At 38.7% G+C, this 27,459-nt stretch overlaps 1 protein-coding gene across 1 annotated transcript in view; it reads right to left on the bottom strand.

Moving 5' to 3' along the window:
• Positions 1–27,459, bottom strand: part of AUTS2 (activator of transcription and developmental regulator AUTS2) — a 1,117,204-nt gene that overhangs the window by 584,620 nt on the left and 505,125 nt on the right. The window contains 1 exon segment of the mRNA XM_043561364.1: positions 18,590–18,625. Within this exon segment, the coding sequence (XP_043417299.1) occupies positions 18,590–18,625 (36 nt within the window).

Here is a 27,459-nt window from a genome sequence, read left to right as displayed (position 1 = left end):
ATGTTATATATATATTTATATATATATCCTATACTGTATTCTTACAATAAAGTAAGCTAGAGAAAAGAAAATATTATCAAGAAAATCACAAAGGATATGTTATTATTAAGAAGATCATAAAGGAAATGTTATTATTAAGAAAATCATAAAGGAAGAGAACATACATTTCCAGTCCTGTACTGTATTTATTGAAAAAAAATCTGCATATAGGTGAGCTCCACAGTTCAAACCTGTGTCATGCAAGGGTCCCCTGGATACAGGTACTGCAGGTGGTGGACAGAGTTTCCTGGGATTGGCTTTCCAGCTCAAGACAGTAAATACCAGAGACTTCTAAAAGTTCAATATGAAATGTTTATAAAACCTTACAAGGAAAGTGAACTTGAAAAGGCTTATGTAGTAAACTACATTCTTGCTATATCCATGTAAAAAATCAGGCCATATCTAATGAAACAGACCCTCCTTTGAGACTATTTTTGATCAAATAGGGGAAATTTTTGCTTCAAGGGAACACAAGCATTGTCTATAGGTACTCTTCAGCACTATGTGTTTCTGATTCCATGGAAGCCAATTTCCAACTCTGTGAAGTTGTAGGTATGTGATAGCAATGCAAAATAATTATTGTACATAATCAAGCAAATTCTGTCTTGTCAAGTAGAGGCTCGAGTGACTTCCTCAAAGTCAGCTGAGCTTCCATTTACACATTCATTTCAGTATTTCTCGTCTACAATTGCGTCTGGTCTTTTGATTCTTTGAATTGGTTATAGTATCTGCCAAGTTCCATCTTTATTAAATAAAATCTTTAAAACATGTACATCTTATCTTGTAATGTATAAGAGTCATGGTTTTACCCTTGCTTTAAAAATGTCTTTAAACAAACTCATCAACTCTACAAAACTTTAATATCCTAGAATTTTTTTTTTTGTATCTACCAACACTCCTGGGACATTTCCTTATATTGAGGGTGTTGCATTAGTACCTATCCTTTGCTTTAATTCTTTGAAAGTTTTCCACTCACAAACCAAATATCAGTCACCAAATGATAACTTAAATTCCAAAGTTTTAATGATTTGCAAATGTGGATTATGTCCAAAAATAAAAAGAAAGAGGTGCTTTTAACAGTCGCCCACCTGCACATATGTACACGTGTAACATAATGTTATATTTTTTAATAAATTTTTTAAAATAAATATTTAAATAAAATTGTGCCACTGCTCCAAAATTGCACACTGTCCTGATATAGGCTCTGAAACGGTGGGTGATCTTTATGACACATAGGTTTTTGGCAAAATATTAAAAGTGAGCTGCATACATAGAGAATACAGAGCACTCAGTTTTCATGATTTGAAAGTGAAACCCTAGGAAGCAGAAGGCTTTATGTGTGACAGCTTAAATGCTTGTAATCAAACTAATTGGCAGCACGATGACCCGAAATGAGTTTAAAGTCACTATAATATATGTTTAGCAATCAACGAAGTGTTCCTTTATTATTCAGGCTCACGTTTTGCGATTTTATGTTATAGGACCAAATGGAAGTGGGGGGTGGAAAGCAGAAAATGAAAAAGGAAAAATGCATAAACGATTCCGTTGCTTCAAAAGAGTAAATGAAGCAAAAATGAGCCTATTGCTGAATGATGAAAAACAATAAAATTAGTTTGATGAATGGAATCAGGAATAAAACCATTAAAAGGGTTATCTGTTGGGGCGCCTGGGTGGCGCAGTTGGTTAAGCGTCCGACTTCAGCCAGGTGACGATCTCGCGGTCCGTGAGTTCGAGCCCCGCGTCAGGCTCTGGACTGATGGCTCGGAGCCTGGAGCCTGTTTCCAATTCTGTGTCTCCCTCTCTCTCTGCCCCTCCCCCGTTCATGCTCTGTCTCTCTCTGTCCCAAAAATAAATAAAAACGTTGAAAAAAAAAAAAAAGGGTTATCTGTTGCTTAAAGAAATCTTATATACATAGGAATCGGCAGGTTTAAAAGTAGAGATTCCATTTTCAAAAAAGTAACTTAGTATAAATAAAACTCATTCAGCAATTTTCTCAAATAAAGGAATAACTGAACCCACTAAAAAACTTCTAGCAAGAACCAATGCAGTCTTCTTCCTGCTCTCCCCAATAACACAGTATCCTACCAAAAGTAATAAAAGTCTTTGCACAAGTATGACAAACTATGTGGCAGGAAAAGGATCAAATACAATAAAGGGTCAGATTTAGATAAATTATCTGAATGAGTCTTGGACAAGCTATACCCGAGCAAGAAAAGAGAAGCAAGATTAAAACTCGCTAACACAAATATGCCTGTAATTAAATCAGGTAGTAATTATAACTGGGACTGCTTTCAAAGTACATTCTATACACGTACAACTAAGGTCTACAGACATGTGTTGGGCTGACTCCTCCAATCTCTTGAGCAGCGTGTCACAAATCAGTGCTTCTGGGTTGGCAAGGGGTGGGGGCCCTGAAAGTGAGTTTTGAACAGTAAAAACCTTCCAGAAAACATAACCTCTTAAAATAACACATGGGTCAAAGAAGAAATCCCAAGAGAAAATTTTTTGAACTAAAGATTTTGAGCTAAGTAAAAATAAAAGTATTTTGAACTAAATAACAGTAAAAGTATACATCCAAATATGTGGAATATAGCAAAAACAGCCCTGAAAGGAAAATCTATAGCACTGAAAGTATGTATCAGAAAAGAAGATAGATCTAAAGCAAATAATCTATGCTCTCACCTTAGGAAACTAGATAAATTAGAGTAAATTAAATTCTAAGTAAGCAGAAGAAAAGAGATCATCAAAATTAGAATAGAAATCAATGAAACTGAAAACAAAATCAATGGAGAAAGTCAATAAAACCAAAAGCTGGGTCTTTGAAAAGATCAATTAAAAGTCAATAAGCCTCTACCCTGGCTAAGATAAAAAAGAGAAGACAGAAGTTACTAATATCAGAAATTGAAAGAGAGGATAGCACTACATACCCCACAGGCATTAAAAGGATAATAAAGGAATGTTATGAAGAATTCTATGCCACAAATGACAACCTAGACGAAATGAACCAATTCCATGATACACTATGGCAAAACTGACATAAGAAGAGATAGATAATCTGAATAGACCTGATTAAAGAAATGGAATCAACAATTAATTTTCCATAACAAAGAACACCAGACCCAGATGGGTTTATTGGTGAATTCTTCTATTAAATATTTAAGGAAGAAATTACAGCAATTATCTACAATCTCTTCCAGAATATAGAAGAAGACAGAATACTTCATGACTCATTCCATGGGGCCTGCATTACCTTAATATCAAACCTGGACAAGGACATTAGAAGAAAAGAAAACTATAGACCATTATCTGTCAGGACCATATACATAAAAATCCTCAATAAAGTATTAGCAAATCAAATCTAACAATGTATTTAAAAAATGATACACCATTACCAAGTAGTATTTCTGCCAGAAAAGCAAGGATGGTTCAACATTTGAATATCAATGAATGTAATCTATCATATCAGAAGGGTTAAAGAAGAAAAATCATGTGATTATATTAATAGATGCAGAAAAAAAGCTGTTGTCAAAATCCAATACGAATTCATGATAAAAGTTCTCAGCAAACTAGGAATAAAAAGGATCTTCCTCACCTTGAAAAGAATATCAACAAAATATCTATAGTTAATATCATAATTAATAATAAAATTCTCAAAGGTTTCTGGTGTTAGCTTAATAGCAAGGCAAGGATGTTTCCCCTCAGAATTCCTTTTCAACATCATACTGGAAGTCCTAGCTAATGCTATAAGATAAGAAAAGGAAGTAACAGGTATACACATGAGAAGGAAAAAATACATCTGTTTTTGTTTTCAGATGATATGATCACCAATGTAAAAAATCCAAAAGACATTCCTAGAACTAATAAGTGATTAGAGCAAGGTTGCAAGATACAAGGTTAATATTACAAAAATCAATTTCTTTCCTATATACCAGCAATGAACAAGTTGGTATTTGTAATTAAGATATTATCACTGACATAAGCACCCCCCAAATGAAATATTTAGTTATGAATCTAACAAGATGTATAACTTATACATAACTTATAACCTGTACAAGATTTATGTGTGGAAATTACAAAGTTCTCATAAAGGGGACCAAAGAAGAATTAAATTTATGGAGAGATATTCCATGTTCACGAATAAGATGACTCAATATTGTCCAGATGTCATTTCTTCCCAGCTTGATCTACAGATTCAATTGACTTCCAATCAAAATCCCAGCAAGATATTTTATGCATCTCGACAAACTGATTCTAAAGTTTAGAGAGAGACAAAAGACCTCTGGGTCTTAGAATAGCTAAGTCAATGTTAGAAGAGCAAAGTTGAAGAACTGACATAACTCAACTTCTAGACTTATTAAGAATAAATGTTGGGGCGCCTGGGTGGCGCAGTCGGTTAAGCGTCTGACTTCAGCCAGGTCACGATCTCGCGGTCCGTGAGTTCGAGCCCCGCATCAGGCTCTGGGCTGATGGCTCGGAGCCTGGAGCCTGTTTCCGATTCTGTGTCTCCCTCTCTCTCTGACCCTCCCCCGTTCATGCTCTGTCTCTCTCTGTCCCAAAAATAAATTAAAAAATGTTGAAAAAAAAAAAAAGAATAAATGTCGACTAATGCACTTTTTATTTATCTACAGCAACTGAGACACCATGGTATTAGTGACAAAAGAGACAAACAGACCACTGCGACAGAATAGCTCAGAAATAGATGTAAATGTAGTCAACTGATCTTTGACAAAGGAGCAAAGGAAATACAATGGAGCAAAGACAAGTCTTTTTGCCAAATGGTGGTGGGACAACTGGACATTCACACACAAAAAAGAAAAACACAAAGAGTCTAAACCCAGACCTGACACCCCACACAAAAATTGACTCAAAAATATCAAAGACAAAAATACAAAATATAAAACTATAACATTCCTGAAAGATAACAGAGGAGAAAGCCTATCTAAGCTTGGGCACAGCAACGACTTTTTAGATACAACACCTAAGGCACAACACATGAAGTAATTGATAAGCTTAACTTCATTAAAAGGAAAAATTTCTGTTCCGTGAAAGATAATGTCAGGAGAATGAGAAGACAAACCACAGGCTGGGAGAAAATATTTGGAGAAGACATAACTGACAATAGCCTGTTATGCAAACTATGTAACAAAACTCAGAAAACTCAATAAAAAGAACATGACAAGCCTCATTAACAGATAGGCAAGAGGCCTGAACAGGACACCTTACCAAAGAAGATATACACATGGCAAGGAAGTACACCAGAAGACGTGCAACATTGTGTCATTAGAAAACTGCATGTTACAACAGCCAGATACTACTGCACATCTATTACAGTGTAAAATTCCAAAACACTGACAACGCCGAAGCTGGCAAGGACAAAAGAGCCGAAGGAAATGTCATTCACTGCTAATGGGAATGCAAAGTGGTACAGCCACTTTGGAAGACAGTTTGGCAGTTTCTCCAAAACTAAGCATACTGTTAACCATAAGATCTGGAAATTGTGCTCCTTGGTATTTATGCAAATGGGTTGAAAGCTTATGTCTACACCAAAACCTAGGACAGATGTTATCGCACCTTTATTTATAATAGCTAAACTTTGAAAGCAACCAAGATGCCCTTTAGCAGTTGAACAGATATATGAACTGTGAACATCCAAACAATGTATGATTATTAAGCACTGAGGGAAAAAAAGAGATATCAGGCCATAAAAAGACCTGGAGGAACCTGAAATTCATGTCACTAAGTGAAGGAAACCAATCTGAAAAATCTACAGACTGTATCATTTCCAACTATATGGCATTCTGAAAAAGGCAAACGATGGAGACAGTAGAAATGTGGAGACACTGGTTGCCGGGGGTTAATGGGAAGAGAGGAATGTAAGTAGGTGGAACAAGGAGGATTTTTAGGGCAGTGAGACTACTTGCTATGATAGTATCATGGTGGATACATGTCATTTGTCAAAACCTAGAAAGTGTGCAACACGAAGCGTGAACCTTAACGTAAACCATGGGCTTTGGGTGATAATGATGTACCAGCGTAGGTTCATCAATTATAACAAATGTACCCCACGGTGCGGGACGTCATTGGCGGATATATGTGAGCCACAGGTAACAGCAACACTCTGTACTTTCAGTTCAGTTTTTCTGTAAATCTTTGTGCTAAAAAGTGAAGTTTATTAAACCACCACCACCACCACCACAAAAACAAAAACCAAAAAATAAAACTGAAGCCTTCCCAGGAAAGAGTTTTCAGAAAGTTGTGGCATAGTCTAGTCCACTCCCTTAAATGGGAGAGTGGGGCTTTATTTAAATTGGCCTATACATATTATGAGGTGTGAATATTAAACAAAACACTTACATAACCTTTTTTTCAGATGGGAAAGACCAAAGTTTTATGCTTTGGTGAAACGAGAAGGATCCATGTGCTTTAATGTCTAGTTAGGGAGGTAAAACAAAGACAGAGATAGAACTCACCCTTTGGCCTATGTTCCTGAAAGGTTAAGAAAAAGAAAAACAAAAGCCAATGCTATTTCCCTATTGCTCAATGTGAAATAAGTATTCGGCTTATTGGCAGGACAGTTTTCTGTTATGAAGTTCAATTCTCAACTTGAATTCTTCCCCGAGTTGTAGGACTTTGGAAAAGATACCGTTTCCAACGCTCATTTGTTTTCATTCACAAAATGACTTAGACAAATGGTCCCGGAATGTGCATGGTCTCTTGATCAGTTGGACAGCATCGCTACCAACATATCCACAGATGGGCTGACACTGAAAGACCCCTTTGAAGAGCACCTTGATCTGACCCTCATTTGGAAGATGAAAAAAAAAATAACGTAATTTCATGACCCAACCACTTTGGAATTTGCAATAATTTCAAAAATAAACTTATTATCTCTTCTGCATTCAAAATTTAAATATGTGTCACAATTCAAGAACTCAACATTTAGGATGCAACTGTATTATAACACAGACCTATTATAAATAATAGCAAGTTTTTCGTTTATCTCCTTTTTCTATTACTCATGCATATCTGTTATGACATGAATACTGTATCAAATTGCACCTCTTTTATAGTGTGTCCTTTTATCTATTTTAGATAATACTGCTTGTTCACATATCTTAGAATAATTTGAAGAGGCTTGGCTATGAATACCCACATCACAACAGAATCTATGATAAGTATATTTTAATAGTCAATTACTTTGTAATTCTGCAGCAGAACAAAGGTGTGCATTCGACAGTGTCCAGTTAATTTTTTTTAACTGGGTAAGATGACTACAAAGGAAAAAAGAGACAGTATACTAAGCATGTCCACAGACTGTCTCAAAGCCCTTCCCAAATGTACGTATGGATAAACGAAACAAAGGAAGAATGTCTGGTTTTATTTTTGAGGCTCAGAAAAAAAAATCAGCAAAGGAAATAAATACCCAGAGTCTGTAATAAGCCAGATAGCGCATATCAAATCCCATGAAGAAGAGACATCGCAAAAAGAGCAATGAGGAAAATCTAGCAGCGCTGATACTTTGTTGTCAACAACCTGGATGAAGATGGAAAAATCACACTTCTGGCAATGGGCGGGGTTCACCAGCACAGTGCCAAGAAGAAGCAATGATGTATCAGATGGCAGACACAGGTTAACACACTACGTTCACCAAGATGAGCTTCAACGATATACGCATGTATGTGTCTGTGCGTAATCGTTCCACGTATGGAAAAGACACACCTGTTAGTTAACTGTAATCAAAAGAACAGGGAGGTGTAGGGGGCAAGAAAAGTGGCATGATCTTCAGCTACGCCAACTAAAGGGGCAGTTTCTAGGATGACAGAGGTCATCGTTCTAACAATACTTAGTTTTGCGAGTTAAGTTTCAGACTGGCAGTCAGACAAGGTGACATGTGACATCCCTTCTGACTCAGAGGTTCTTTTTTTTTTTTAATTTTTTTTTAACATTTATTTATTTTTGAGACAGAGAGAGAGATAGCATGAATAGGGGAGGGTCAGAGAAAGAGGGAAACACAGAATCTGAAACAGGCTCCAGGCTCTGAGCTGTCAGCACAGAGCCCGACGCGGGGCTCAAACCCACGGACCATGAGATCATGACCTGAGCCGAAGTCGGACGCTTAACCGACTGAGCCACCCAGGCGCCCCATGACTCAGAGGTTCTATAACTCTAAGTCTATTAAGGTAAAGCCAAAATAATAGATCTATTTTAATGACCGAACTGAAAGCTGGCGATTTACAAACAGATGAAAATAACTTGTGACTATATTATGCGTTTTTCCAAACGCAGCTTAAGACTTCCATTTGGTTATGATGCCTACCTGCTTAATGTCTGACTAGAAAAACATATTAGCGGGGTGCCTGGGTGGCTCAGTCGGTTAAGCGTCCGACTTCAGCTCAGGTCACGATCTCACAGTCCGTAAGTTCGAGCCCCGCGTCGGGTTCTGGGCTGATGGCTCAGAGCCTGGAGCCTGCTTCCGATTGTGTGTCTCCCTCTCTCTCTCTGCCCCTCCCCCATTCATGCTCTGTTTCTCTCTGTCTCAAAAATAAATAAACGTTAAAAAAAAAAATTAAAAAAAAAAGAAAAACATATTAGCTTCTGTAGTTTCCTTTGCTTCCTAGAATGTTCTAGTATTAATGCTCCTTTTGTTCAGAGAAATTAGGTTTTTGTATCGTATCGCTAGTTGTGTTACAAAGTTATTTTTCAAATGTAATTCTAATAAATTACGAAGGAACCAAATTTCTTGTCTCTTTTGGGTTGAGAATTGAGATGCCAACTTCCCACGACTTTCTCTGCACAGGACACAGCCCTGCCTTCCCTTGGCAAAGTCAGGCCTATTTCTCACCAAGGTAGGAAAAAGTAGGTTACAGTTAGGATCCTCTTGCAAAAGGTAAAATGTGAATGTTCTCTCTAGGGACTGAAATGGAACCAGAATTCTTGGGAGTAAAAAAGAGAATGATGGTACACTGTAGGCTTAGGTGAGTTCTTGGTGGGTCTCTGTAATGCTACCTGCATGACTCAGTCTCTCCTCAATTTGCTTCTGTGGCAGGCTAGCTGTACACATAGTCATTTGTTGGTCTGGGCAAGATTTTATGAGATGTGATGAATGTATGAAATATTAGGAGTATACTAGGAACCACAGCTGTTACGCCTTGCTGCATTTTTAATGGCTCCTTAAAATCAGAGGCCACTACACACAGCAGCACATTTAGACAGGAAACACTGCAATTATCTGGCTTCACCACTCCATTGCAAATCTGCTAGTACATTACAGTTTATAAGCCCTAATAGACAGTCATCACCTTTGGCAATGCTTCTACTTGAGAATAGCCACAATCTGGATTTATTACAAGACAGTTGTCAATGGAGACTGATAGGTTTTTTCTTTTTTCTTTTCTTTCCTTTTCTTTTCCTTTTTCATTCTGTTTTTTTTTTTCCATCCTGCAAACCAGGCATCAAAGATTTCAGAGCAGAAATTAAGTGTAGTATAAGGCAGGCCCCTTTAAACATGACTGTTAGTGAAGCTAATTACTACAGGAAAATTGGAGATCATTCATTAGCCTAGCAAGCAAATTAAGGTTTGTTAACAGTGATTTATAATGCCAAGCCTTGGGTAACTGTGCTGGTCCTTTCACATATATGTGTATAGGACCTGACAGTTTATTAACTGTGCCATATCTAAACAGCTTGTCACCAGGGTGCTTTTGTTAAAATGACATTGTATTTTAAATGGATAAACATTTTTACACAAGCAAAATGCATTTTAAATGTTTGGCTTCTGAAGTCAAGTATCAGGAGATAGGTGAAGTGTCTCAAGCTATCTAAGCTTCCAATAACTCTTGTTTACTGCTGGAGCTGACTATAGGAAAATGTGACACTGGGAGTTAAAATAGCACTTTTCCTCTTTAACAAGCCCCAGTTGTGTTTTTTAACCTCTTTTCAAATGATACTCCTGGTGTTTCACAAAGCTGTAAGTTTCTTACGCAATGGATAGGGAGGCATCTAATTTACAATTTCAGGAAAAATATTTTTTTAAAGGAGTTAAGCAAAGGAATGAGTCCTTTGACCCGAGATTCTGATTGATAGCCCATAAAACTCCAGGGCAGTTAAATCTATCAAAAATAAAGGTTGTGTGGGTAGTCAGAGTAAACCTTGGTATTTCATACTGCCCGTGGCTCATTTTATATATAGCTCATACCAACTAATTCCACATTTCTATAAACTGGAAATCTTCAACAAGAATAGGACAATGTCTTTGAAGCCAGCATTAGAAAAAGAAAAAAAAAGGAAAGGAGAAGGAGAAGGAGAAGGAGAAGGAGAAGGAGAAGGAGAAGGAGAAGGAGAAGGAGAAGGAGAAGGAGAAGGAAAAGGAAGAGAAGGGGAAGGAAATGGGAAGGGAAGAAAGAGGAAATAAAGTGACTTTCTGAATTCCATGACAGTGGCCTGTCCATTCCCTCTGGGATTGTGGATACACACTGCTAAACAGTCTTTGCTGATAATCACCTCTGTGGCTGACAAGATACACTAGCCATGCAAGAGAACGAGAGTAAAGCCTCAATATTTCTATGGGCTACACCCTGAGTAACACAAATATAAAACATTATTCATTATTAATTTCCAAGAAAGGCAGACTTGGCCACTCAAATGCAATGTGGACTTCTTTCACTGCTGACACTGAAAAGCAGTGTTCATTAGGTACTAAGGGGCCCATGGCCTTGCCTTCTATGGTTCAAAGGAGAGCAAAGAGAGGCAGCAAAACTGATCACAAGCACTGGCCCCACATGGCAAACATTTAGGTGTAAGGTAGCCAGAATCATGGATCTTGGCATATCAGAACCAAAGGCCCTTTAATAAGCAATTAACTAGTCCTGTGACTTGTAAAACCTTCTTTTTTTCCAAAATGATTTATATTTTCCAAATCTGAGGGGTCAGGAGAGGGCTGGAGGGGACAGGAAGACCAGGCCTAGGGCTATTTCCCCACATCCATCAGGAGCACCTGCACTTTGTTCTTATCTCCTCAATTGGAGTTTGCAACAGCCAACAACAAAGACTCCTGTGGGCAGCAGATGTTTAAAAATACCTGGCCTATCTCCTCATGGAAATGCTCAGAAGACAAGAGTGTGGAGGGATGAGTGGTAACTAGAAATACCATCTGATCGTTTCTCATCCGACTACCCTGTTCACCAAATTTCTCAATTCCTTTGTACTGCATGAGAAAGTTGAAACTAAAACTGTGGAGCTAGAAGACAATTTCCTCAGGGTGAGCTGGAAGAGGCCTCTCACTGTGCAGATCCTGCAAAGGATGAAAGGTCTACAAACCAGAATTGAACCTGTAACGTTCACATCGTTGGGGTATGTTGCTCTTGGCTCACTGATCCTGTTTCCAAAATGAAGAGTAATCATACCCCGTCAAAAACAGAAAAAAAGGAAAGGAAAGGAAAGGAAAGGAAAGGAAAGGAAAGGAAAGGAAAAGAAGGAAGGAAGGAATGAAGAAAGAAAGAAAGAAAGAAAGAAAGAAAGAAAGAAAGAAAGAAAGAAATGGAAAATACAATGATATTTTTAGTCTAAGGCTCCTGAAATTAGGGTTTACTGGTGACTATGCAGAGGAGCCTGTCCAAACAGAGATACTCAGTCCAGATATAAACCGACCATTCAGGGTAACTAAGATTTATTCTGTGGTTTCTAGTCTTATCAAAACACCTACTCCAGTGTAGATTTGGATTTTGTTACTTTGTAACAGAAAATTATAGTTCAGGATAGTATTTATTTTTAATTTTTTTTAATGTTTTTATTTTTGAGAAAGAGACAGATCGCAAGCAGGGGAGGAGCAGAGAGAGAGGGAAACACAGAATTAGAAGCAGGCTCCAGGCTCTGGGCTGTCAGCACAGAGCCCAACGCGGGGCTCGAACTCACAGACTGTGAGATCATGACTTGAGCTGAAGTCACACACTCCACCAACTGAGCCACTCAGGCGTCCCCAGGATAGTATTTTTTAATGTTTATTTATTTTTGAGAGAGAGAGAGAAAGCGAGAGAGAGAGAAAGAACGAATGAACACGATCGGGTGAGGGGCAGAAAGACAAAGAATCCCAAGCAGGCTCCACACTGTAAGCATGGAGCTTGACGTAGGGCTCAAACCCATGAACCATGAGATCATGACCTGAGCCCAAATCGAGTCAGATGCTTAACCAAATGGGCCTCCCAGGTGCTCCTCAGGCTAGTATTTTAAAGGTTATAGTTCAAAATCATGGTAACTTTTTACCACTGGGAAGAGCAACTGATTTCATTTACCCAAATGTTTCTGCATAGTAAATAGATCATTTCAAAATCACCCAACTCCTTCCCTGGCTTTGTTCCATATTCCCTATAATTAGCCTGATGCAGGGCTTGATCTCACAAAGCATGGGATCATGACCTGAGCTGAAATCAAGAGTCGGATGCTTGACTGATTGAGCAACCCAGGTGCCCCCTAAGATATTTTCTGATAAGCATAAGGCTGAGTTTTAAGGACATACTGAAATTCTCACATGTTTTAACACAGATTTCAATTTGCATGGTAATGTTTTGTTCTTCCCATTACTTTGGCCACCTCCCTAAGCTACCATTGAAGATATATACACACCAAAACTTCTAACTCCCTACTCTAACTTCCAAACTCACCAGCTTCCTAAAATCCTATTTCTCCTTCTTGGGATTCCTATTCCAAATAAAAGTAGCATCACAGTCATCAATTCTAGGCTTCACATCTTTCTTATTTTTAACAGATCAGTAGCATCAAGTCCATATCTACCTATAAATCATTCCCTATAATTAACCAACCCAAGTCCAGCCTTTTTCCAGAAACATGATACAGTCAAAGCAATTCCACACAATGTGGAATTCCATTCTCTGTGCTCTTACCTTTGTTGCCTCAAACTTTGTTCCACCTTTTTCTTTATCTGTTGAGAATCTCAATATGCATTAAGTTCTGCACAACTTAATCCTCCTATAATTCATAATTGACCCTTATAAATACTTACATCTTATTTACCTTAAGAACGAAGAAAAGATGTTTAATACATGTTTGACAATTAAAATGCACTGTACTCTCCATCTGGTGTGCTGTTTTCTAACTCAGTCTTTATCAATGAATCCAAATGACCCAAAACTACTGGAGATCTCTGATGGAACTGAGATTTTTAAGAAATTTCCATTATAATGGAAACTTGTCAGTAAATAAATAATGGCCAAAAATTCATTTACCCAGAGTTAATTATTAATAAATATAAATATTAGAGTCTTATTTGGGAGACATGTTAAAATACTCAGCATCATTTATCTTTAAGCATTTGACAGGTTATGATTAAATACTCGAATACAAAATTCTCTCCCAGCAATACCAGCAAGTACTGGCAGGTGGGGAGGAAGATCACTCTGCATGGGGTTGCAATCAAGACCAGGTGGATATAGGTGCATTTGTAAACTTAAAACCCAGAGAAACATTATAAAGGGGAAGAATGTCAGGTTCTCTGTAGAGCCTAAATGCACTTACTTTAAAAAAATTTTGTATAACTTTATTCATTTTTGAGAGACAAGAGAGACACAGCATGAGCAGGGGTGGGGCAGAGGGACAGGGAGACACAGAATCGGAAGCAGGCTCCAGGCTTTGAGCTGTCAGCACAGAGCCCGACATGGGCTCAAACCCATGGACTGCGAGATCATGACCTGAGCTGAAGTCAGACACTCAACTGATTGAACCACCCAGGCGCCCCTAAATCCACTTCTTTAAATGCGAAGTATCAAAAATATTAAAAGCATCACAGAGGAAGGAAAGGAACTGGGTGGTTTAGGGAAGACTAAATTCCTTGAGAGGGCCCACTGATTTTTCACATCTGTAACCTATCACCTAGAACAGTGCCTGATGGAGAAGGTGCTTAGTACTTAGTGAAAGACAAAAAGTCAGAAGTGTCTGTTAAAAGAAAAACCCAGTCTTGAAAAACAAACAAACAAAACAAAAAAACACCCACATTATTCGAAGAAAAACAGGAGATATTTCAGGGTCTGCAGTCAAAAACTTAGAAGATGGCAAAGAATTTAATCCTTTTATGACCTTATAGCTCTGATGGAAAGCCACAGGTGAATATTTTGCACCCATTGCCTGTTACCAACACTACAAACACAATTTCTTAAGTAGTAAGACTGCACAGGAATGCACACATCCCATGTTAAGACATGTACCACCACACAATTCCCCTTTATCACATAAAGTGGTAGTTTTAATCATTAGGTAGTAGTGTTTTGGTTTCCTTGATAATCTTAAAGTATGTATATTGATAGATGTGAGGCAACTGAGGAGAATTAAAGTTACTATTTGGGAACAATTATGAAAATATCTCTGGATGACTGGAGTTTACAAAAGCAGGATCTAAGCTGTTTGAGACTATGGGCCTAAGACACTTAGATTCACACCTGGAAGAAGGCTAAAAGTTGTCCAGAGAAGCAGGCAGGACACATGACCAGAACAAAGGAAAGCTTCCTTTACACCAGGGGTCAGGTTCAGCCTGACAAGTCAGTCAACTCCTACACCAACAGTAGCTACCAACTATTGGCAGATGGAGTCCAGGGCTTGTAAAGAACAAGTCCAGAACCTTCCTGTGATGACACATCAGACCACTGGCAACCAGGAGATGTTTTTACTGGTCTTGTCACTCTACTGACTTCGCTTACTTCACTCAGGTACACTAGGGTATCTACTTTCCTTCTGGGTGTCAGAGAGCAGCAAATACATGACACAACCTCGTAACACCTGAACGTATTGCACAGATCTTTCCTACCCCCCAGCCCAAATTCAAGAGCTGTTTGCAGTCTTTAAATGACTCAGGTCTGAGGAAGAAAATAAACAAATGGCTTTAAGAGACAAATTAAACAACCATAATACATGGACAGCCTAGAATGGTTCATTCCAACATCATGGTGATCATAGAGGATCATAGACAATGAACTCCATATTTGTTTTTTGCTCACACGTGTAGTAAAGTGGTATACGGCTGACCAAACACACAGTTACAGGCTTCTCAGAAAGGGACAAGAATATAGCAAGAATCAAGTATTCCGGCCATACAGCTACAAATTCCAAAATTTCCTTCTTGCATCACTAATTTCTCGTGGTAATCCTCTACCAACCACAACATCACACAACCACTTAATGACAGCAAGTTTTGTCCATCACACGCTTTAATGGGAATAGCTGGCTATTAATGAGAGCTGTTCTGTGTGCATGAAACACCTTGTCTCATTTAGAATTCACAACTCTATTAGGTGGGTGCAGACTCTCAAACATCAAATAACCTGCCCAAGGTCACACAAGTAGTCTTCAGACCATTCTGTCTCTAAGTTCTTAATTATCCACTATGCACAATAACACTTCAAATACAAGTATAAGAAGAGAATATAGCCCAAAACATTTAAATTAAAATGAAAACGTGTTCACTGCATTAAGGTTTAAAAAAAAAAAAAAAGAAAGAAAAACCCTACACACTCCAACAAGTTTTGGTACTCTTGCCAAAAATAAAAAAAAAGCAAAAAAAAAAAGCAAATAGATTCCAACCAGTCTATACTTCCATTTATATTTAGAACATGAGCTGGGCTTGAGTATGCAATGAATATATATGCGTGTCTCTCTGTGTGTATAACACCCACATTATTCAAAAGCTCCCAAAAATGTGAAAAGTTTGTTCCAATCCTTCTTTATTTTGTCTACTTTAAGAATCCTTTGCAATATGCTTATGTAAATACTGATTTTAGCTGCTGTTCTCATTTCTCAAATCTTCAGCTTATAAATGAATTGGAAAAGTAACAGACCTAAGCAGACATCTTTGGAACACAAAACCAAAGAGATATAAACAAATATGACTAAAAAGAAAACAAAGGGTTCTTCTTTAAATGTTTTAACTTATCACTACTGATAAATGAAAAGAACTGAAGGAAGGCAGAATATACTGGCTATGGACACGGGGTGTGGGCTGGCACACGCATATGCCTGTGTGTGTGTGCGTGTACTCCAGTGGGGATTCATTTGATTAGCACACACAATGATCAGCATTTTACCTTAGTTCGCTAAAAGCTCTATGAGAGCATAAAATCTAAATGAAAGGAAATCCTGAAGTTAGACTAATGCTGGGGCATGGGAGAGTATTTAAAGAAAGAGTTCCAGGTTGTTAAACCCAATAGGTGAGTGCCTTCAGTTTTCTTATACCAGAGTTCACATTATGGTTCAATAGCATTAATAGCTCTGTGACTCTGCAGGTGATTTGCCTCCGTCCACACTTGAAAGAGATGCTGAAAAGAATTAAGGATAGAGTCGACATCTCACTTACCTGATGCTGAGCCTTCATTACAGACATAAGTAAAGGCTAATATGAAATCACAGATCATAAAGCACAGTGCAAAGAACATGTTAATGCAAAACTACTATAAGTTGTGCATATACTATTTCCACCTAGAAGCATAAAACTCACCAATGCTGATGTTGGCACCTGAAATCAAGTATTATATTTGCTATCGTTGGAATGAAAGTTGAAACAGAAGACACTTTTTGATGAGAACTTGGCAGTAGTATCAATGGATTTTGCACTTTGATAACACAATAATCCCATTATTGGAAACACATTCTAAGTAGAGCATTTTTGTCATAGTTGAGAGCTGAACATGCATCTGGGACGTATCTTTTCCATGTAAGCTAATAATACTACAGATTTTTTTTATGTAAGCAAAGCAATACTAAGAGCAATTTCACCAAAAGACAAACTTTTATACTCATCCAACAGAGCGTGAATGTAAAAATCATTTTAGATTCATAACTGCAGACTCTTCTCATAAGTGTGTATTATTAAGGAATAAAAAATAAACACTCCTGAAATGAGAAAAATAAGTGACAAAAAGCGTAATAAACTTCTTGATGTTTCTAGAGATGACTTTCTTCTTTCAGGGTGATCATACTGACAACAGAAAAAAATACCAGGAACGTTCAGTCTCAAAGTGATCAAGGGCTAAGTTAGTGGTTTTGGCCTTGCTCTACTGAAGAAAGCCAAGAGGGATAATTTAGCTTTTGGACCGAGAAGAGACACTGGCAGTCTCCAGATTTTACTTCCAGCATCTCAACCCACATCCAGCCTGGTGTGAAGGCATGGCAGATGGGCTACTTCTGTTATTTCGACTGCTTCAGCATCCTGCTTGTTTCTGGAAGCATGAATATTCAGTCACAATACGGAGCAAGCAAAAGCGTGCTGACTGTATTAAACAGGTACCAAAAAATCTTTATCCTTCTCCTTTTTCTCATTATCATAGATTAAGATAAAAAAAATCAACATTTAGAAAATGCTACTTCTGCCAAGCTTGGAAAAGACTTATCATTCAATGAAATGATGCTGGTTTTCATATATTTAATGTTATCAAGAGAAATGTGTGGGCAGAAGAAAACCAGCATAATTAGCATTTTAGGGGAAAGGAATTTAAAGGCAACTAAACTGAATCAGTAATTATTTTCCACTTTGTTTTATTTTCATTATTTCATTATTTTCTCAGAAAATGCTGAGCAGGCAGAGTAACAATGCTCATCATTCAGAAATGATTCCTTTAAATACCACCAAAAAAAAAAAAAAAAAAGACCCTCCACACTGGCATGTTTTCCTGTTGTGTAAATAATGCCTATTTGTAACTCTTGTTTACTTATATCTTGAAAAAGATTATTGAATCCAAAAAGGGTAATTTTGCTATAAATAAAAGAAATGAAGTGACAATTTCTCTATGAGAGAATTATCTATGAGATAATCCCTGAGGTAGGACAGCATCCCACCCCTCCCAAAGGACAAAGAAATGTCTAGAAATAACATAATACACTTATATTTGCTAAAATGAGGAGTTCCATGATTGCTGAAAGGAAATCTAAAGGCCACGTACTCAGACTGTAAGGGAAAACATCCATTAAACCACCACCTCTCACCAAAATAATTTTTTAAAGAAGGCAATTCCCTACATATGTGGGAAAGTTCTTTAAGAGATCTTACAAGTGGGGGCACCTGGCTGGCCGAGTTGGGGGAACGTCCAACTCTTGATCTCAGGGTTGTAGACTGGAGCCCCCTGTAGGGTGTGGAGACTACTTAAACATAAAAATCTTTTAAAGAAAAAAAAGAGAGAGATCTTAAAAGTGAATAAAAACCTCAGTGCATAATCTGAATTCCATCCTCCACATGACATGGCACTTGTCACTAAAAAAAAAAAACCATTTATGTAGGAAAGGTGGCATGAGCCAATCAGGTCTCCTTTACACTGCCAGGTGAGAAGGAAATGTGCTGGCTACGAGACCCACATCTCAGACTGACTCATGATCTACGAGGCCCGACAGGTTATGTCTTTTAAAAATAAAATAATCCTACTAAAAGGATGGCTATCAGTCTGCTCTTTAGGACTGAGAGGGGACTTCTTAGGTTTTTTTTTTCACATCCTAATGAGCGAACATTATAGAAGCAAATCAATGCCAACGCAAGGCACACGTGTGCAAGTTGAGATAAACTTACGAAGTAGCCTGTTCCCAAGCTGGAAGGAGCTGAACTCTGCAATAAAGCATAAAGACAAAGTGGAAAATCAGCAATGGTTTTTAACACGTTCCAATCCACACAGCTCATTACCAGCCCTTTGCGGGTTTTTCATCGCTACATCACATCACTAGTGTATGCTGCCCCTTGTCATCTGCTACTGATACAAACACCGTGTTGGCTTAATTTTCCCCTTTACATCTCTCAACAACTCAGAGATGCTAACGTGCTATTTACTGAATTCCAAGCTTCTGCGGTGGACGTAATTGCCAATTTATTTGACAGGCAGCTGGGTAATGAATTAATGATGGCATTTCGCCCTGCACTGAGACTAAACAGACACGCATCAGCCTGCCTCCCTGACTTGCTGACATTCAATGCCCTGGTCTCAAGCTACTCAGTTTTGTGGCCGCAAAGGGGCAGGCAAGAGGAAAAAGCCCAGACTGACTTGAAAATAAAAGCCCAGTGGGTTTGGATGACTTTTCCAGTGTATGACCTACTTGCCAGTTTATTCCCTAAAGGCATCAGTTAGTACACACAGAGCGCTTTTCAAAAATGAGACATTTTGTAAACATAATTAGTAGAATAAAATGCAAAGAATGTGTGGGTAAAGGGAAGCCATGAAAAGCAACATTTTTCTGAAGGTTTTAGTCACAAGAATTATCAATTTAGGCTTCCATAGTTCTGACACACAGAAGACTAAAACAAATAATATTCATTCTGAAAGGCTTGCAGGGCACCATTTCTTTGGGCAAAGAGGCCAAAAAGAGAACTTGGGTTTTGTTTTAGATTTGTCTGTGATTCATGCTTGTTTGTACTTCTGTATTTTTTTTTTTTTTTTTTTGCTTAAAACCTCCCATTACAAATTCTTTAATTTTTAGTATCCTTTTTGTGAACAAGGAAGGCCCTAAGTATAAATAAGCTTGAGACAAAAGGAATGCAATGCTAAGACAGTCTCCTGGTCTTGGCTAAGTGTCCTTGCGCTGGCAGGGCCTTCTCCCTGACTAGCTTGGATCAGGGGCTACCCCCTTCCTGGGGCGGGCTGACTTCCGCCTACAAGCAGTACTCACTCAGTTCATCCCTAGCTATTATTCCACCTACATGTTCTGTCCCTGCTCTGCAAACTACAGGTAGCAGGGACCATCTGGTTAACTCATCACTGCTTCCCCAGTGCTTAGCACACAGGATGCACTTAGTAAGTATTCGTTGAATTAATGTATAAATAAATAAGTGGATTGTATGGGGGGGGGGGGAAAGAAGGCTTAGGTGAATTTAACACCTCTGAAAATACAGTAGATGGGAATCTTCCTGATTTTAAACTGTTTCTGAGAAGGAAATACAGTGCTGGTAAGTATCAACAGCATCCACAACAAAAAAGAACAGTACGCTCCAGGGCATTCCTAAATGCACTTCCCAAAGCAAAACTTTCTTCACCTTGATGTTTCAGACAGACTCAGGGGGAATAAAGGACAATAGATGTGTGATCTTGCACACCAGACTTGGTTTAAAAAAAATCTTGCTGCATTCCTGATCCCATAAATGGTACATAGGGAGATCCACTGTAGCCATGGAGACAGCTTCTCCTAGCAGTGATTAGCCATGTGACCGCATCACCTGTGTACAGCACCCACAGCCTTCCATGGAGCAGAGGAAGGCAAAAGCCAACTTAGGTCTCCACCACCCTGGAGTCATGCCCCTGGGAAGTAAACTCATTTTAGAATGAATTACTCAGAAAGAGCATGGGATTTGTTTATTGCAGGTTTTTTTTCCCCTTCCTGCAAATGCATTTTATCCCAGAAGCAGAAGTACCCCTCCAAACCCACCTCCCACCCCCACATACATATCATCTTATTGTATACCAAAGAAAATTACATCCTTCAGGTCTCGGAAAGCTCTGTTATACTCATTTTGCATATATATTGTACATTACTCAGGGAGCTGGGTGGAGAAGAGGGCTTTGTTGTGCATATTTGTTCTGGCTATTGTTTATGCAGGTCTGACTGAATGAGGGAACAGTGGGTATCATTTCAATTTCTGATGTCAACATCAAATTACTTATTTAATTTCATGCCTGGCGAAGCATTGTATAGCTACACGCAGAATCATTTCACTTCATTTGTTATGCTGTGTTTTCGTGGCGATTGGCTTGCCTTCCAACTGACAGCTTTAATTACGACATGAATTTGATTGCACTGCCGAGGAATTAACATAATGCAACAAAGCATTTAAGCACCTTGCCTTATACCACCCCCCCCCACACACACACAAATGCAGACAGACACATGAAAGAACATAGACACTGTATCCTCCCGTGCATTAAAAGCCCATTAGAGTTTCAGTATTTGCTAGAAAGCATACAGAACCTTATGGTCAGAGGATACTCACATTTGTCAACCCACTGTACTCACCTCTTTTTCTATACAGAAAAAAGTTGGGGGCATTAAGCTGTGTTTTGGGGACCTGGCAAAAAATTCTGTAAAAAAATCCTTCTAATCTTTACCTTTGCCAAACACCCATAGCATTGACATTTCTTCCCTGCCTATTCCCTTCTCCACCACATTTTTCTCGGCCAATTGCCAGCCCCCTTCAATCACTGGAGATTTTGAAAGAAATAACATCTCTGAAAGAGGTATCTTCTTGTCCATTACTACAACTTCAAGAATCTTGCTATGGCCTTGTATTCAGTGGGACACTATTCCTGGTCAACAATAAGACCTTCAGCATCAGATAAAGATAACAGAAGTTCTGAGACCAGCCACAGGCAGGAGTCAGGGTTTCACTGCCAGCTCATGACACACATCACATCCCTTAGGCCTTGCTATCCAGAAGGTCCACAAGAGTCTCGATCATATGCCTAATCCAAGTTTGTATCTCAATACAGATGCAAGTATTTGAGAGCATTAACCTTTTTCCCAAGTCAGAAATTCCATGAACACCTGGAACCATGGGCAAAAACAGACTATGCTACAAAAATGAAATAGATGTCTAGAAACAGTCTTCCCATGATTGAAATGCATTATGTTGGCTATTAATTTACAGATGTGCATTTAGGGATTGGCACCGATTTCTCATACAGGAAAGAGACAGACACCAAGGTAAAAGGCCTAGGAAAGCAAAGAGGTTGTGATGCCCTGACCACTGAACACTTGATAGAATCAAGCTGATTTCAACTTTCTGTGTTGCCCCAATCCATATCTAATGAGAAGGGGTCTTTCTTTTTTGTTTTGTTGGAGGGGGAAGGCAAACTCTCTCCAAACTATATAGCAAAAATTGTCATAGAATCGAGAAAAGGCAAGGAGTGAAAATGAGGCTTGAAAAACTAATGAGATGTTTTAAAAAAGAATGCAACAAACAAAACGTCCTTGGATTCAAAAGCATTCGAAATAATACCATACACCCATGTTTAGGCAAATACATCTGTTGAATAATGAAAAAGCCTTCATTCTTATTTGTTTCAAATGGCAGAGATGCCAATTCATTCATATTTTCAAGACACAAGGCAGAAATGTTAGGTGTAGAGAGACTGAGCAAACAGAGTAAGAGAAAGTGTTTAGCAATGAGAGGACAAGGATGTGAGGAAATGCCAGCCCACTGGCTATCTGATATGTGATTTCCGGGCTCATTATCAGCCATCTCCTATTTCACATGGTCTTTTCATGTGGCTGGTTTTTTTTTTTTTTTTCCAGGTTTGACCACACTGCTCCCGCAATCTGCAAATTACCCGCCTCGATCTCATTATGTTGCAAAGGAGAGCTTTCTTACAAACACACTCTGCCTCCATCTCCAAGCTACATGGGCTGCAGGAATAGTAATGGGATGCACAGTTGAAAGACATTTTCCAGGAGGTAGAACATTGCTGCTGACATTCAAGTGTGCAAGTGGATATTCATTAAACTCTCATTCTACTCTTCCTCACTGCTCCCCACCTGACTTTCTTTCCATCTCTGTCACTAAGCTATCATGGAAGGTACTCATTAAACTCATGAAGTTAACATTTCTGTTTTAACGGCTTACCTACAACAAGGGATTTCAAAATTGATTATCCATCCAAAAAAGATGTGCTCCATTTATTAGACATCTACACAGAAAGGCCATGGCTACTATTACAGCTCCTGAGTATGGGATGGATGTGTACTCCACCTCTCAATGAGGATGTGTGCTCTGACCCTACGGCTAATTTAAATAGAATATTTTAAAATTCTTCCACATCACCAATTGTGTCTGACATCCTTGCCTACCCACCTCCCTGTTATGCTTTTCTCTCTTGGGAGTAAAACACGGAGGATCATGGCTAAGTACATTTCTTGTGAAGGCCACAAAACAAGCTCATTCATGGATTTTCTGTAGCATTTTAAAAAACAATGACAATTATAAAAACTTGAAATCTTAATCCTAGGAAATCTGTCTCGGGGATAAGATTACTAATAGATGATGAAGACCCAATATAAATTTGAATGGGAAATTACTAATAGGGGAATTCAAGGAAAAACAGGCCAAAAATTAAAATGAGAAATACTACATGACCCAAGAATTCCATCACCGTATTTACCCAAAGAAAATGAAAACACTAATTTGAAAAGAGATATATGTAGATCCCTGTGTTTACTGCAGCATTATTCACAAAAGCCAAGATACAGAAGCACCCCAAGCCCATCCACAGATGAATAAAGAAGTGGTCTGTCTGTCTGTCGATCTATATATCTATCTATAAAAGGAGTATTCTATCTATATAAAAGGAGTATTATTCAGCCATAAAAAAGAATGAGATCTTGCCATTTGAGACAACATGAATACACCTAAAAATATTATGCTAAGTGAAATAAGTCAGACAGGGAAAGACAAATACCATTATTATTTCACTGATGTGGAATCTAAAACAAACAAAGCAAGTGAATAAACAAACAAGAAAACAGACTCTTAAATACAGAGAACTGGTGGTTGTCAGAGGAAAGGTGGATGGGGGTAAAATAAATAAAGGGGATCATGAGGTACAAACTTCCAGTTACAAAAAAACTAAGTCATGGAGGTGAAAAGCACAGCACAGGGAACACAGTCAATAAGACTGTAATGATGCACTATTGTAGTGAGGAATGCATGATGCACAGAATCATCGTTATCAACCAGAAACTAACATAACAAACTCTACACTAATTATATGTCAAAAAAAATTCTACAGATAACAAAAGAAATAAACAAAAATAAGAAAACTAGCTTTTCAACTAAGAAATTTTGTAATTTCATACCACAAAAGTTAAAAAAAACTAGTGGAAATTTCAGGGAACATGTGATATTTAGGGAAAGCATTTGCTTTTGTTTTCTTTTTTTGTTCGTCATCATTATTGTTATTGATTGCTTTTGGTTTTTAATAAATAATAGATGTGATTTAAAAAAAAATAGGGGGCAACAACTTGAAAAAAGCATTAGTTATGGAAATGGACCCTTCTAACTTCAATTTTCAACCCTCTGTTCCAACCCCCTTCACGTAGTCACTGGCTCTCATCTATACTCCTTGTCTTCTGGCTTCTTTACCTCTCTGCATTCTTGGTCTTATCTGTATCTGTTGTTTCATATAAAGGGCAAATAAACATTTTAAAGTAAAAATTAGAAAAACATACCTTTTAACATCTTCCAGTGCAAAAAAAAAATGACTATCCTCAAAGTCACAGAGACTTTTTCGGACTGCACCCCAGCTGGGATAATGGTTTTTCCCCTGCTTTCAGACTTCAACTGAAATATGGACTCTTCCTGGGTCTCAAGCCTTCCAGCCTTTGGACTAGAATTACACCATCAGTTCTCCTCGTGATTAGGCCTTGGATTCAGACTGGAACTAACCAGTGACTCTTCTGGGTTTCCAGCCCGCTGACTACAGACCTTCAGACTTATCAGCCTCCGTAGTTGTATATGATTATACACACTATTGGTTTTATTCCTCTTGAGAACCTTGACAATAAAACAACCTTACGTGGTACAGGTGCTGCCAAAGTTTGCACTAGAATGGCCTTATTTGGACAATGGGTCTTTGTAGACATAATTAAGTTGGGGTCATACTAGATTAAGGTGGTCCTAAATCCAGTAACTGCTGTATTAACAAAGAGAAGAAAGGACACACAAAGCTACAAATTGAGCAGAAGGCTGTGTGAAGACAGAGGCAGGTACTGTACTGATACAATTATAAGTCAAGGAATGCCAGAGGCCACCAGAAGCTAGACGAGGAATGGAAGGGTCCTTCCTAGAGCTTCCAGAGGGATCATGGCCCTGCTGACACCCTTAATGTTGGAATTTTAGTCTCAAAAACTATGAGATAATAAATCTCCATTATTTTAAGCTACCAGCTTGTGGTCTTCAATTACAGTAGCCCAGGAGACTCATGCCATGCCTAGCCTCCTTACCATACACTAGAAGAGATCATGTGATCAACCCCTGCGTTCAGTCACTATATTCCAGCCTCACTGGCCTTATTTCTTCCCCTGAAACACGTCATGCTTGCTCCTGACTCAGGCCGTTGAGCCTGTGGTTCCTGATGCCCAGGATGCTCTTCCCACAGATCTTCACAGGGCTACCTCTTTCAGGCTCTGGTTTAAACATCGTCTACAGAAAGGCCTCATCCGATCACCTGGTTAAAACAGCAACACATGCCCTTCAGCCCCTCATCACTGTCTTGTTTACCTGGTAAAACATATTCTGTCAGAAACAGTTATGCTCACAGCTCACATGTCTGTTGTCTGCCTCCCCAACAGAATGCAAGGCTCATGAGGACAGAGACTTCATCCTGTCCACTAGTCAACCTCAAGCGCACAGAACTATACGCAACCCAGTTAAAGTACCGGATGAAAATTTCTGGGCAGTCAAAATGCTGACACATCCAGGCAAACGCATGAATATATGGCTCTGGAATAGAAAAGGGCAGAAACAAACTGTCAGGGAAAAGGAAAATCTAACACAGATCTTAAAAAAGAGAGAAGAGAAGAAACAGGACATCAAGAACACTTTACAGGCCTGGATTAGATCAGATTTTCTTCTTAACTAAGGGAAACTCATGGATGGTGTGGCCCCTGTCTGTTTCTTCCTTAATAAGAGTGAGCCAACCTAGGACAGAGTAAAACCTCAGTAAAAGTTTGGGGGGAAGGTGGGAAGAAAGGAGGCTGGGACACACGCTTGCACAAGTGAATGAATGACTGCATGGTGGGACCCACAAACATGGGGAGTTTTTGGGTATCTCAAAAAGATGTAGGAAGAATGCCCCAATTATGATGTTAAATGGACTAAATGGCCTCAGAACAATCAGATTAGACAACTGTTTAGCACAGTACTTACTACAATTCAATCTCTTTTCATGATTTTCTGAAACGTTTCAATTCCTTCAAGTATTGAGCCCTTCAAAAGTACTAAATATTGTTCTCCCTTCTCATAACTAAAAACCTGACCCAAAAACCATTCACAGAGAAATGAGCCATATCCACATACTCATTTCAATAAAGCATTAAAGAAGTCTACTTGCATAGGATGGTGGGAAGAGTTTGCTAGGGAAAGTGACATTGGGGCTGGCAGAAGGAAAAGAGAAAAAAAAAAAGATCCAAAAGAGAAAACAAAGGTAGGAAGATTTGAAAGTGCATACTATTTAAGAAAACAACAGTGGTTCAGAGGGACTAAGCCTAAGGTACAAAGATGGGGAAGGAGAGGGAGGGCAGGAAGATGAAGGGGAAGCTTCAGACTTCCTTGAGGGGCTCTGCAGACAATCCTCAGGGGCGTAGACTTTGTCTAAAATATCTTAAACAAGGCAGTTTAGTTGTGAGCTATGATTCTTAGAAAAACAGCTCTGGAGGCAGTGCAGAGCCCAGTACAGAGGAAACAGAGATGGGGTAGATGACACCAGTAAGAGGCCACAGGAATTCTCTGTGTGCCAAAGAGTAGGGCATCTGACGTATCAGTGGTGTCAATGAGAATATAATCATACCCAAATACCTCTTCACAAATACAGTCAGTAAATAAATGAAAGTGACCAAGGAGACAGGATAAGGAGATGGAGGAAGGGACTGAGCTTGACTCTGAGGATACGAGCTCTGGGATCCAATACCAGGACAGGGAAGCAAGAGGGATGGACGGTTCAGGTTGGAGATAAACAGGTAAGGTGACATGGGTAATAAGGGTTTTGTTTGGGAGGAAGAGTCCTGTTTGTCGTGACGGGAATAAGCAGGTCTTGTCAAATGGACACTTACAAGGAATTCAAATTTAAGAGGGCAGTAAGGCTATTAAGGGAAGTTCTAAATCTGATACAAAAGGATGATTCCAGAATGAGTATTTTTGAGCATGGTGGATGTGCCAAGAACTGTGCTACGTGATTCAAATAGCACGGTGCCAAGTGATCTGTAAAGGAGACCTACAGGGCACTTGGGTGGCTGAGTCAGTTAAACCTCCGACTCCTGATTTCGGCTCAGGTCATGATCTTGGAGTTTGTGAGTTTGAGCCCAGCATCAGGCTCTGCACTGATGGTGCAGAACCTGCTTAGGATTCTCTCTCGCTGTCTCTCTCTGCCCTTCTTCTGCTCTTGCCCACACAAGCGCTCTCTCCCATCTCAAAATAAATAAATAAACGATACAAAAATTAAAAAGTAATACAGGAGACCTACAAGGCAGGTCAAAGTATGCCCATTTCACAGAAACAGAAACCTAGACTGGGAAAGATCAAGTTCTTTGCTCAAGATCACACAGAAAATAAGTAACTAAACTGCTCTTAAAACTTGGTGTGTTAGTAATGAATGCCCAGGATCATTTCATAATTTGAGGATTTGATTTACTAAATTTATAAGTAAATTTAGCCCCTAAATTCTGACAATTTCCTCAGTGACAAAACTC

Source organism: Prionailurus bengalensis, chromosome E3 (assembly GCF_016509475.1).
Source record: "Prionailurus bengalensis isolate Pbe53 chromosome E3, Fcat_Pben_1.1_paternal_pri, whole genome shotgun sequence".
Taxonomy (NCBI): Eukaryota; Metazoa; Chordata; class Mammalia; order Carnivora; family Felidae; genus Prionailurus; species Prionailurus bengalensis.
The sequence above is the reverse complement of the archived record's forward strand: the minus strand, read 5'-3'. Positions and strand labels throughout refer to the sequence as shown.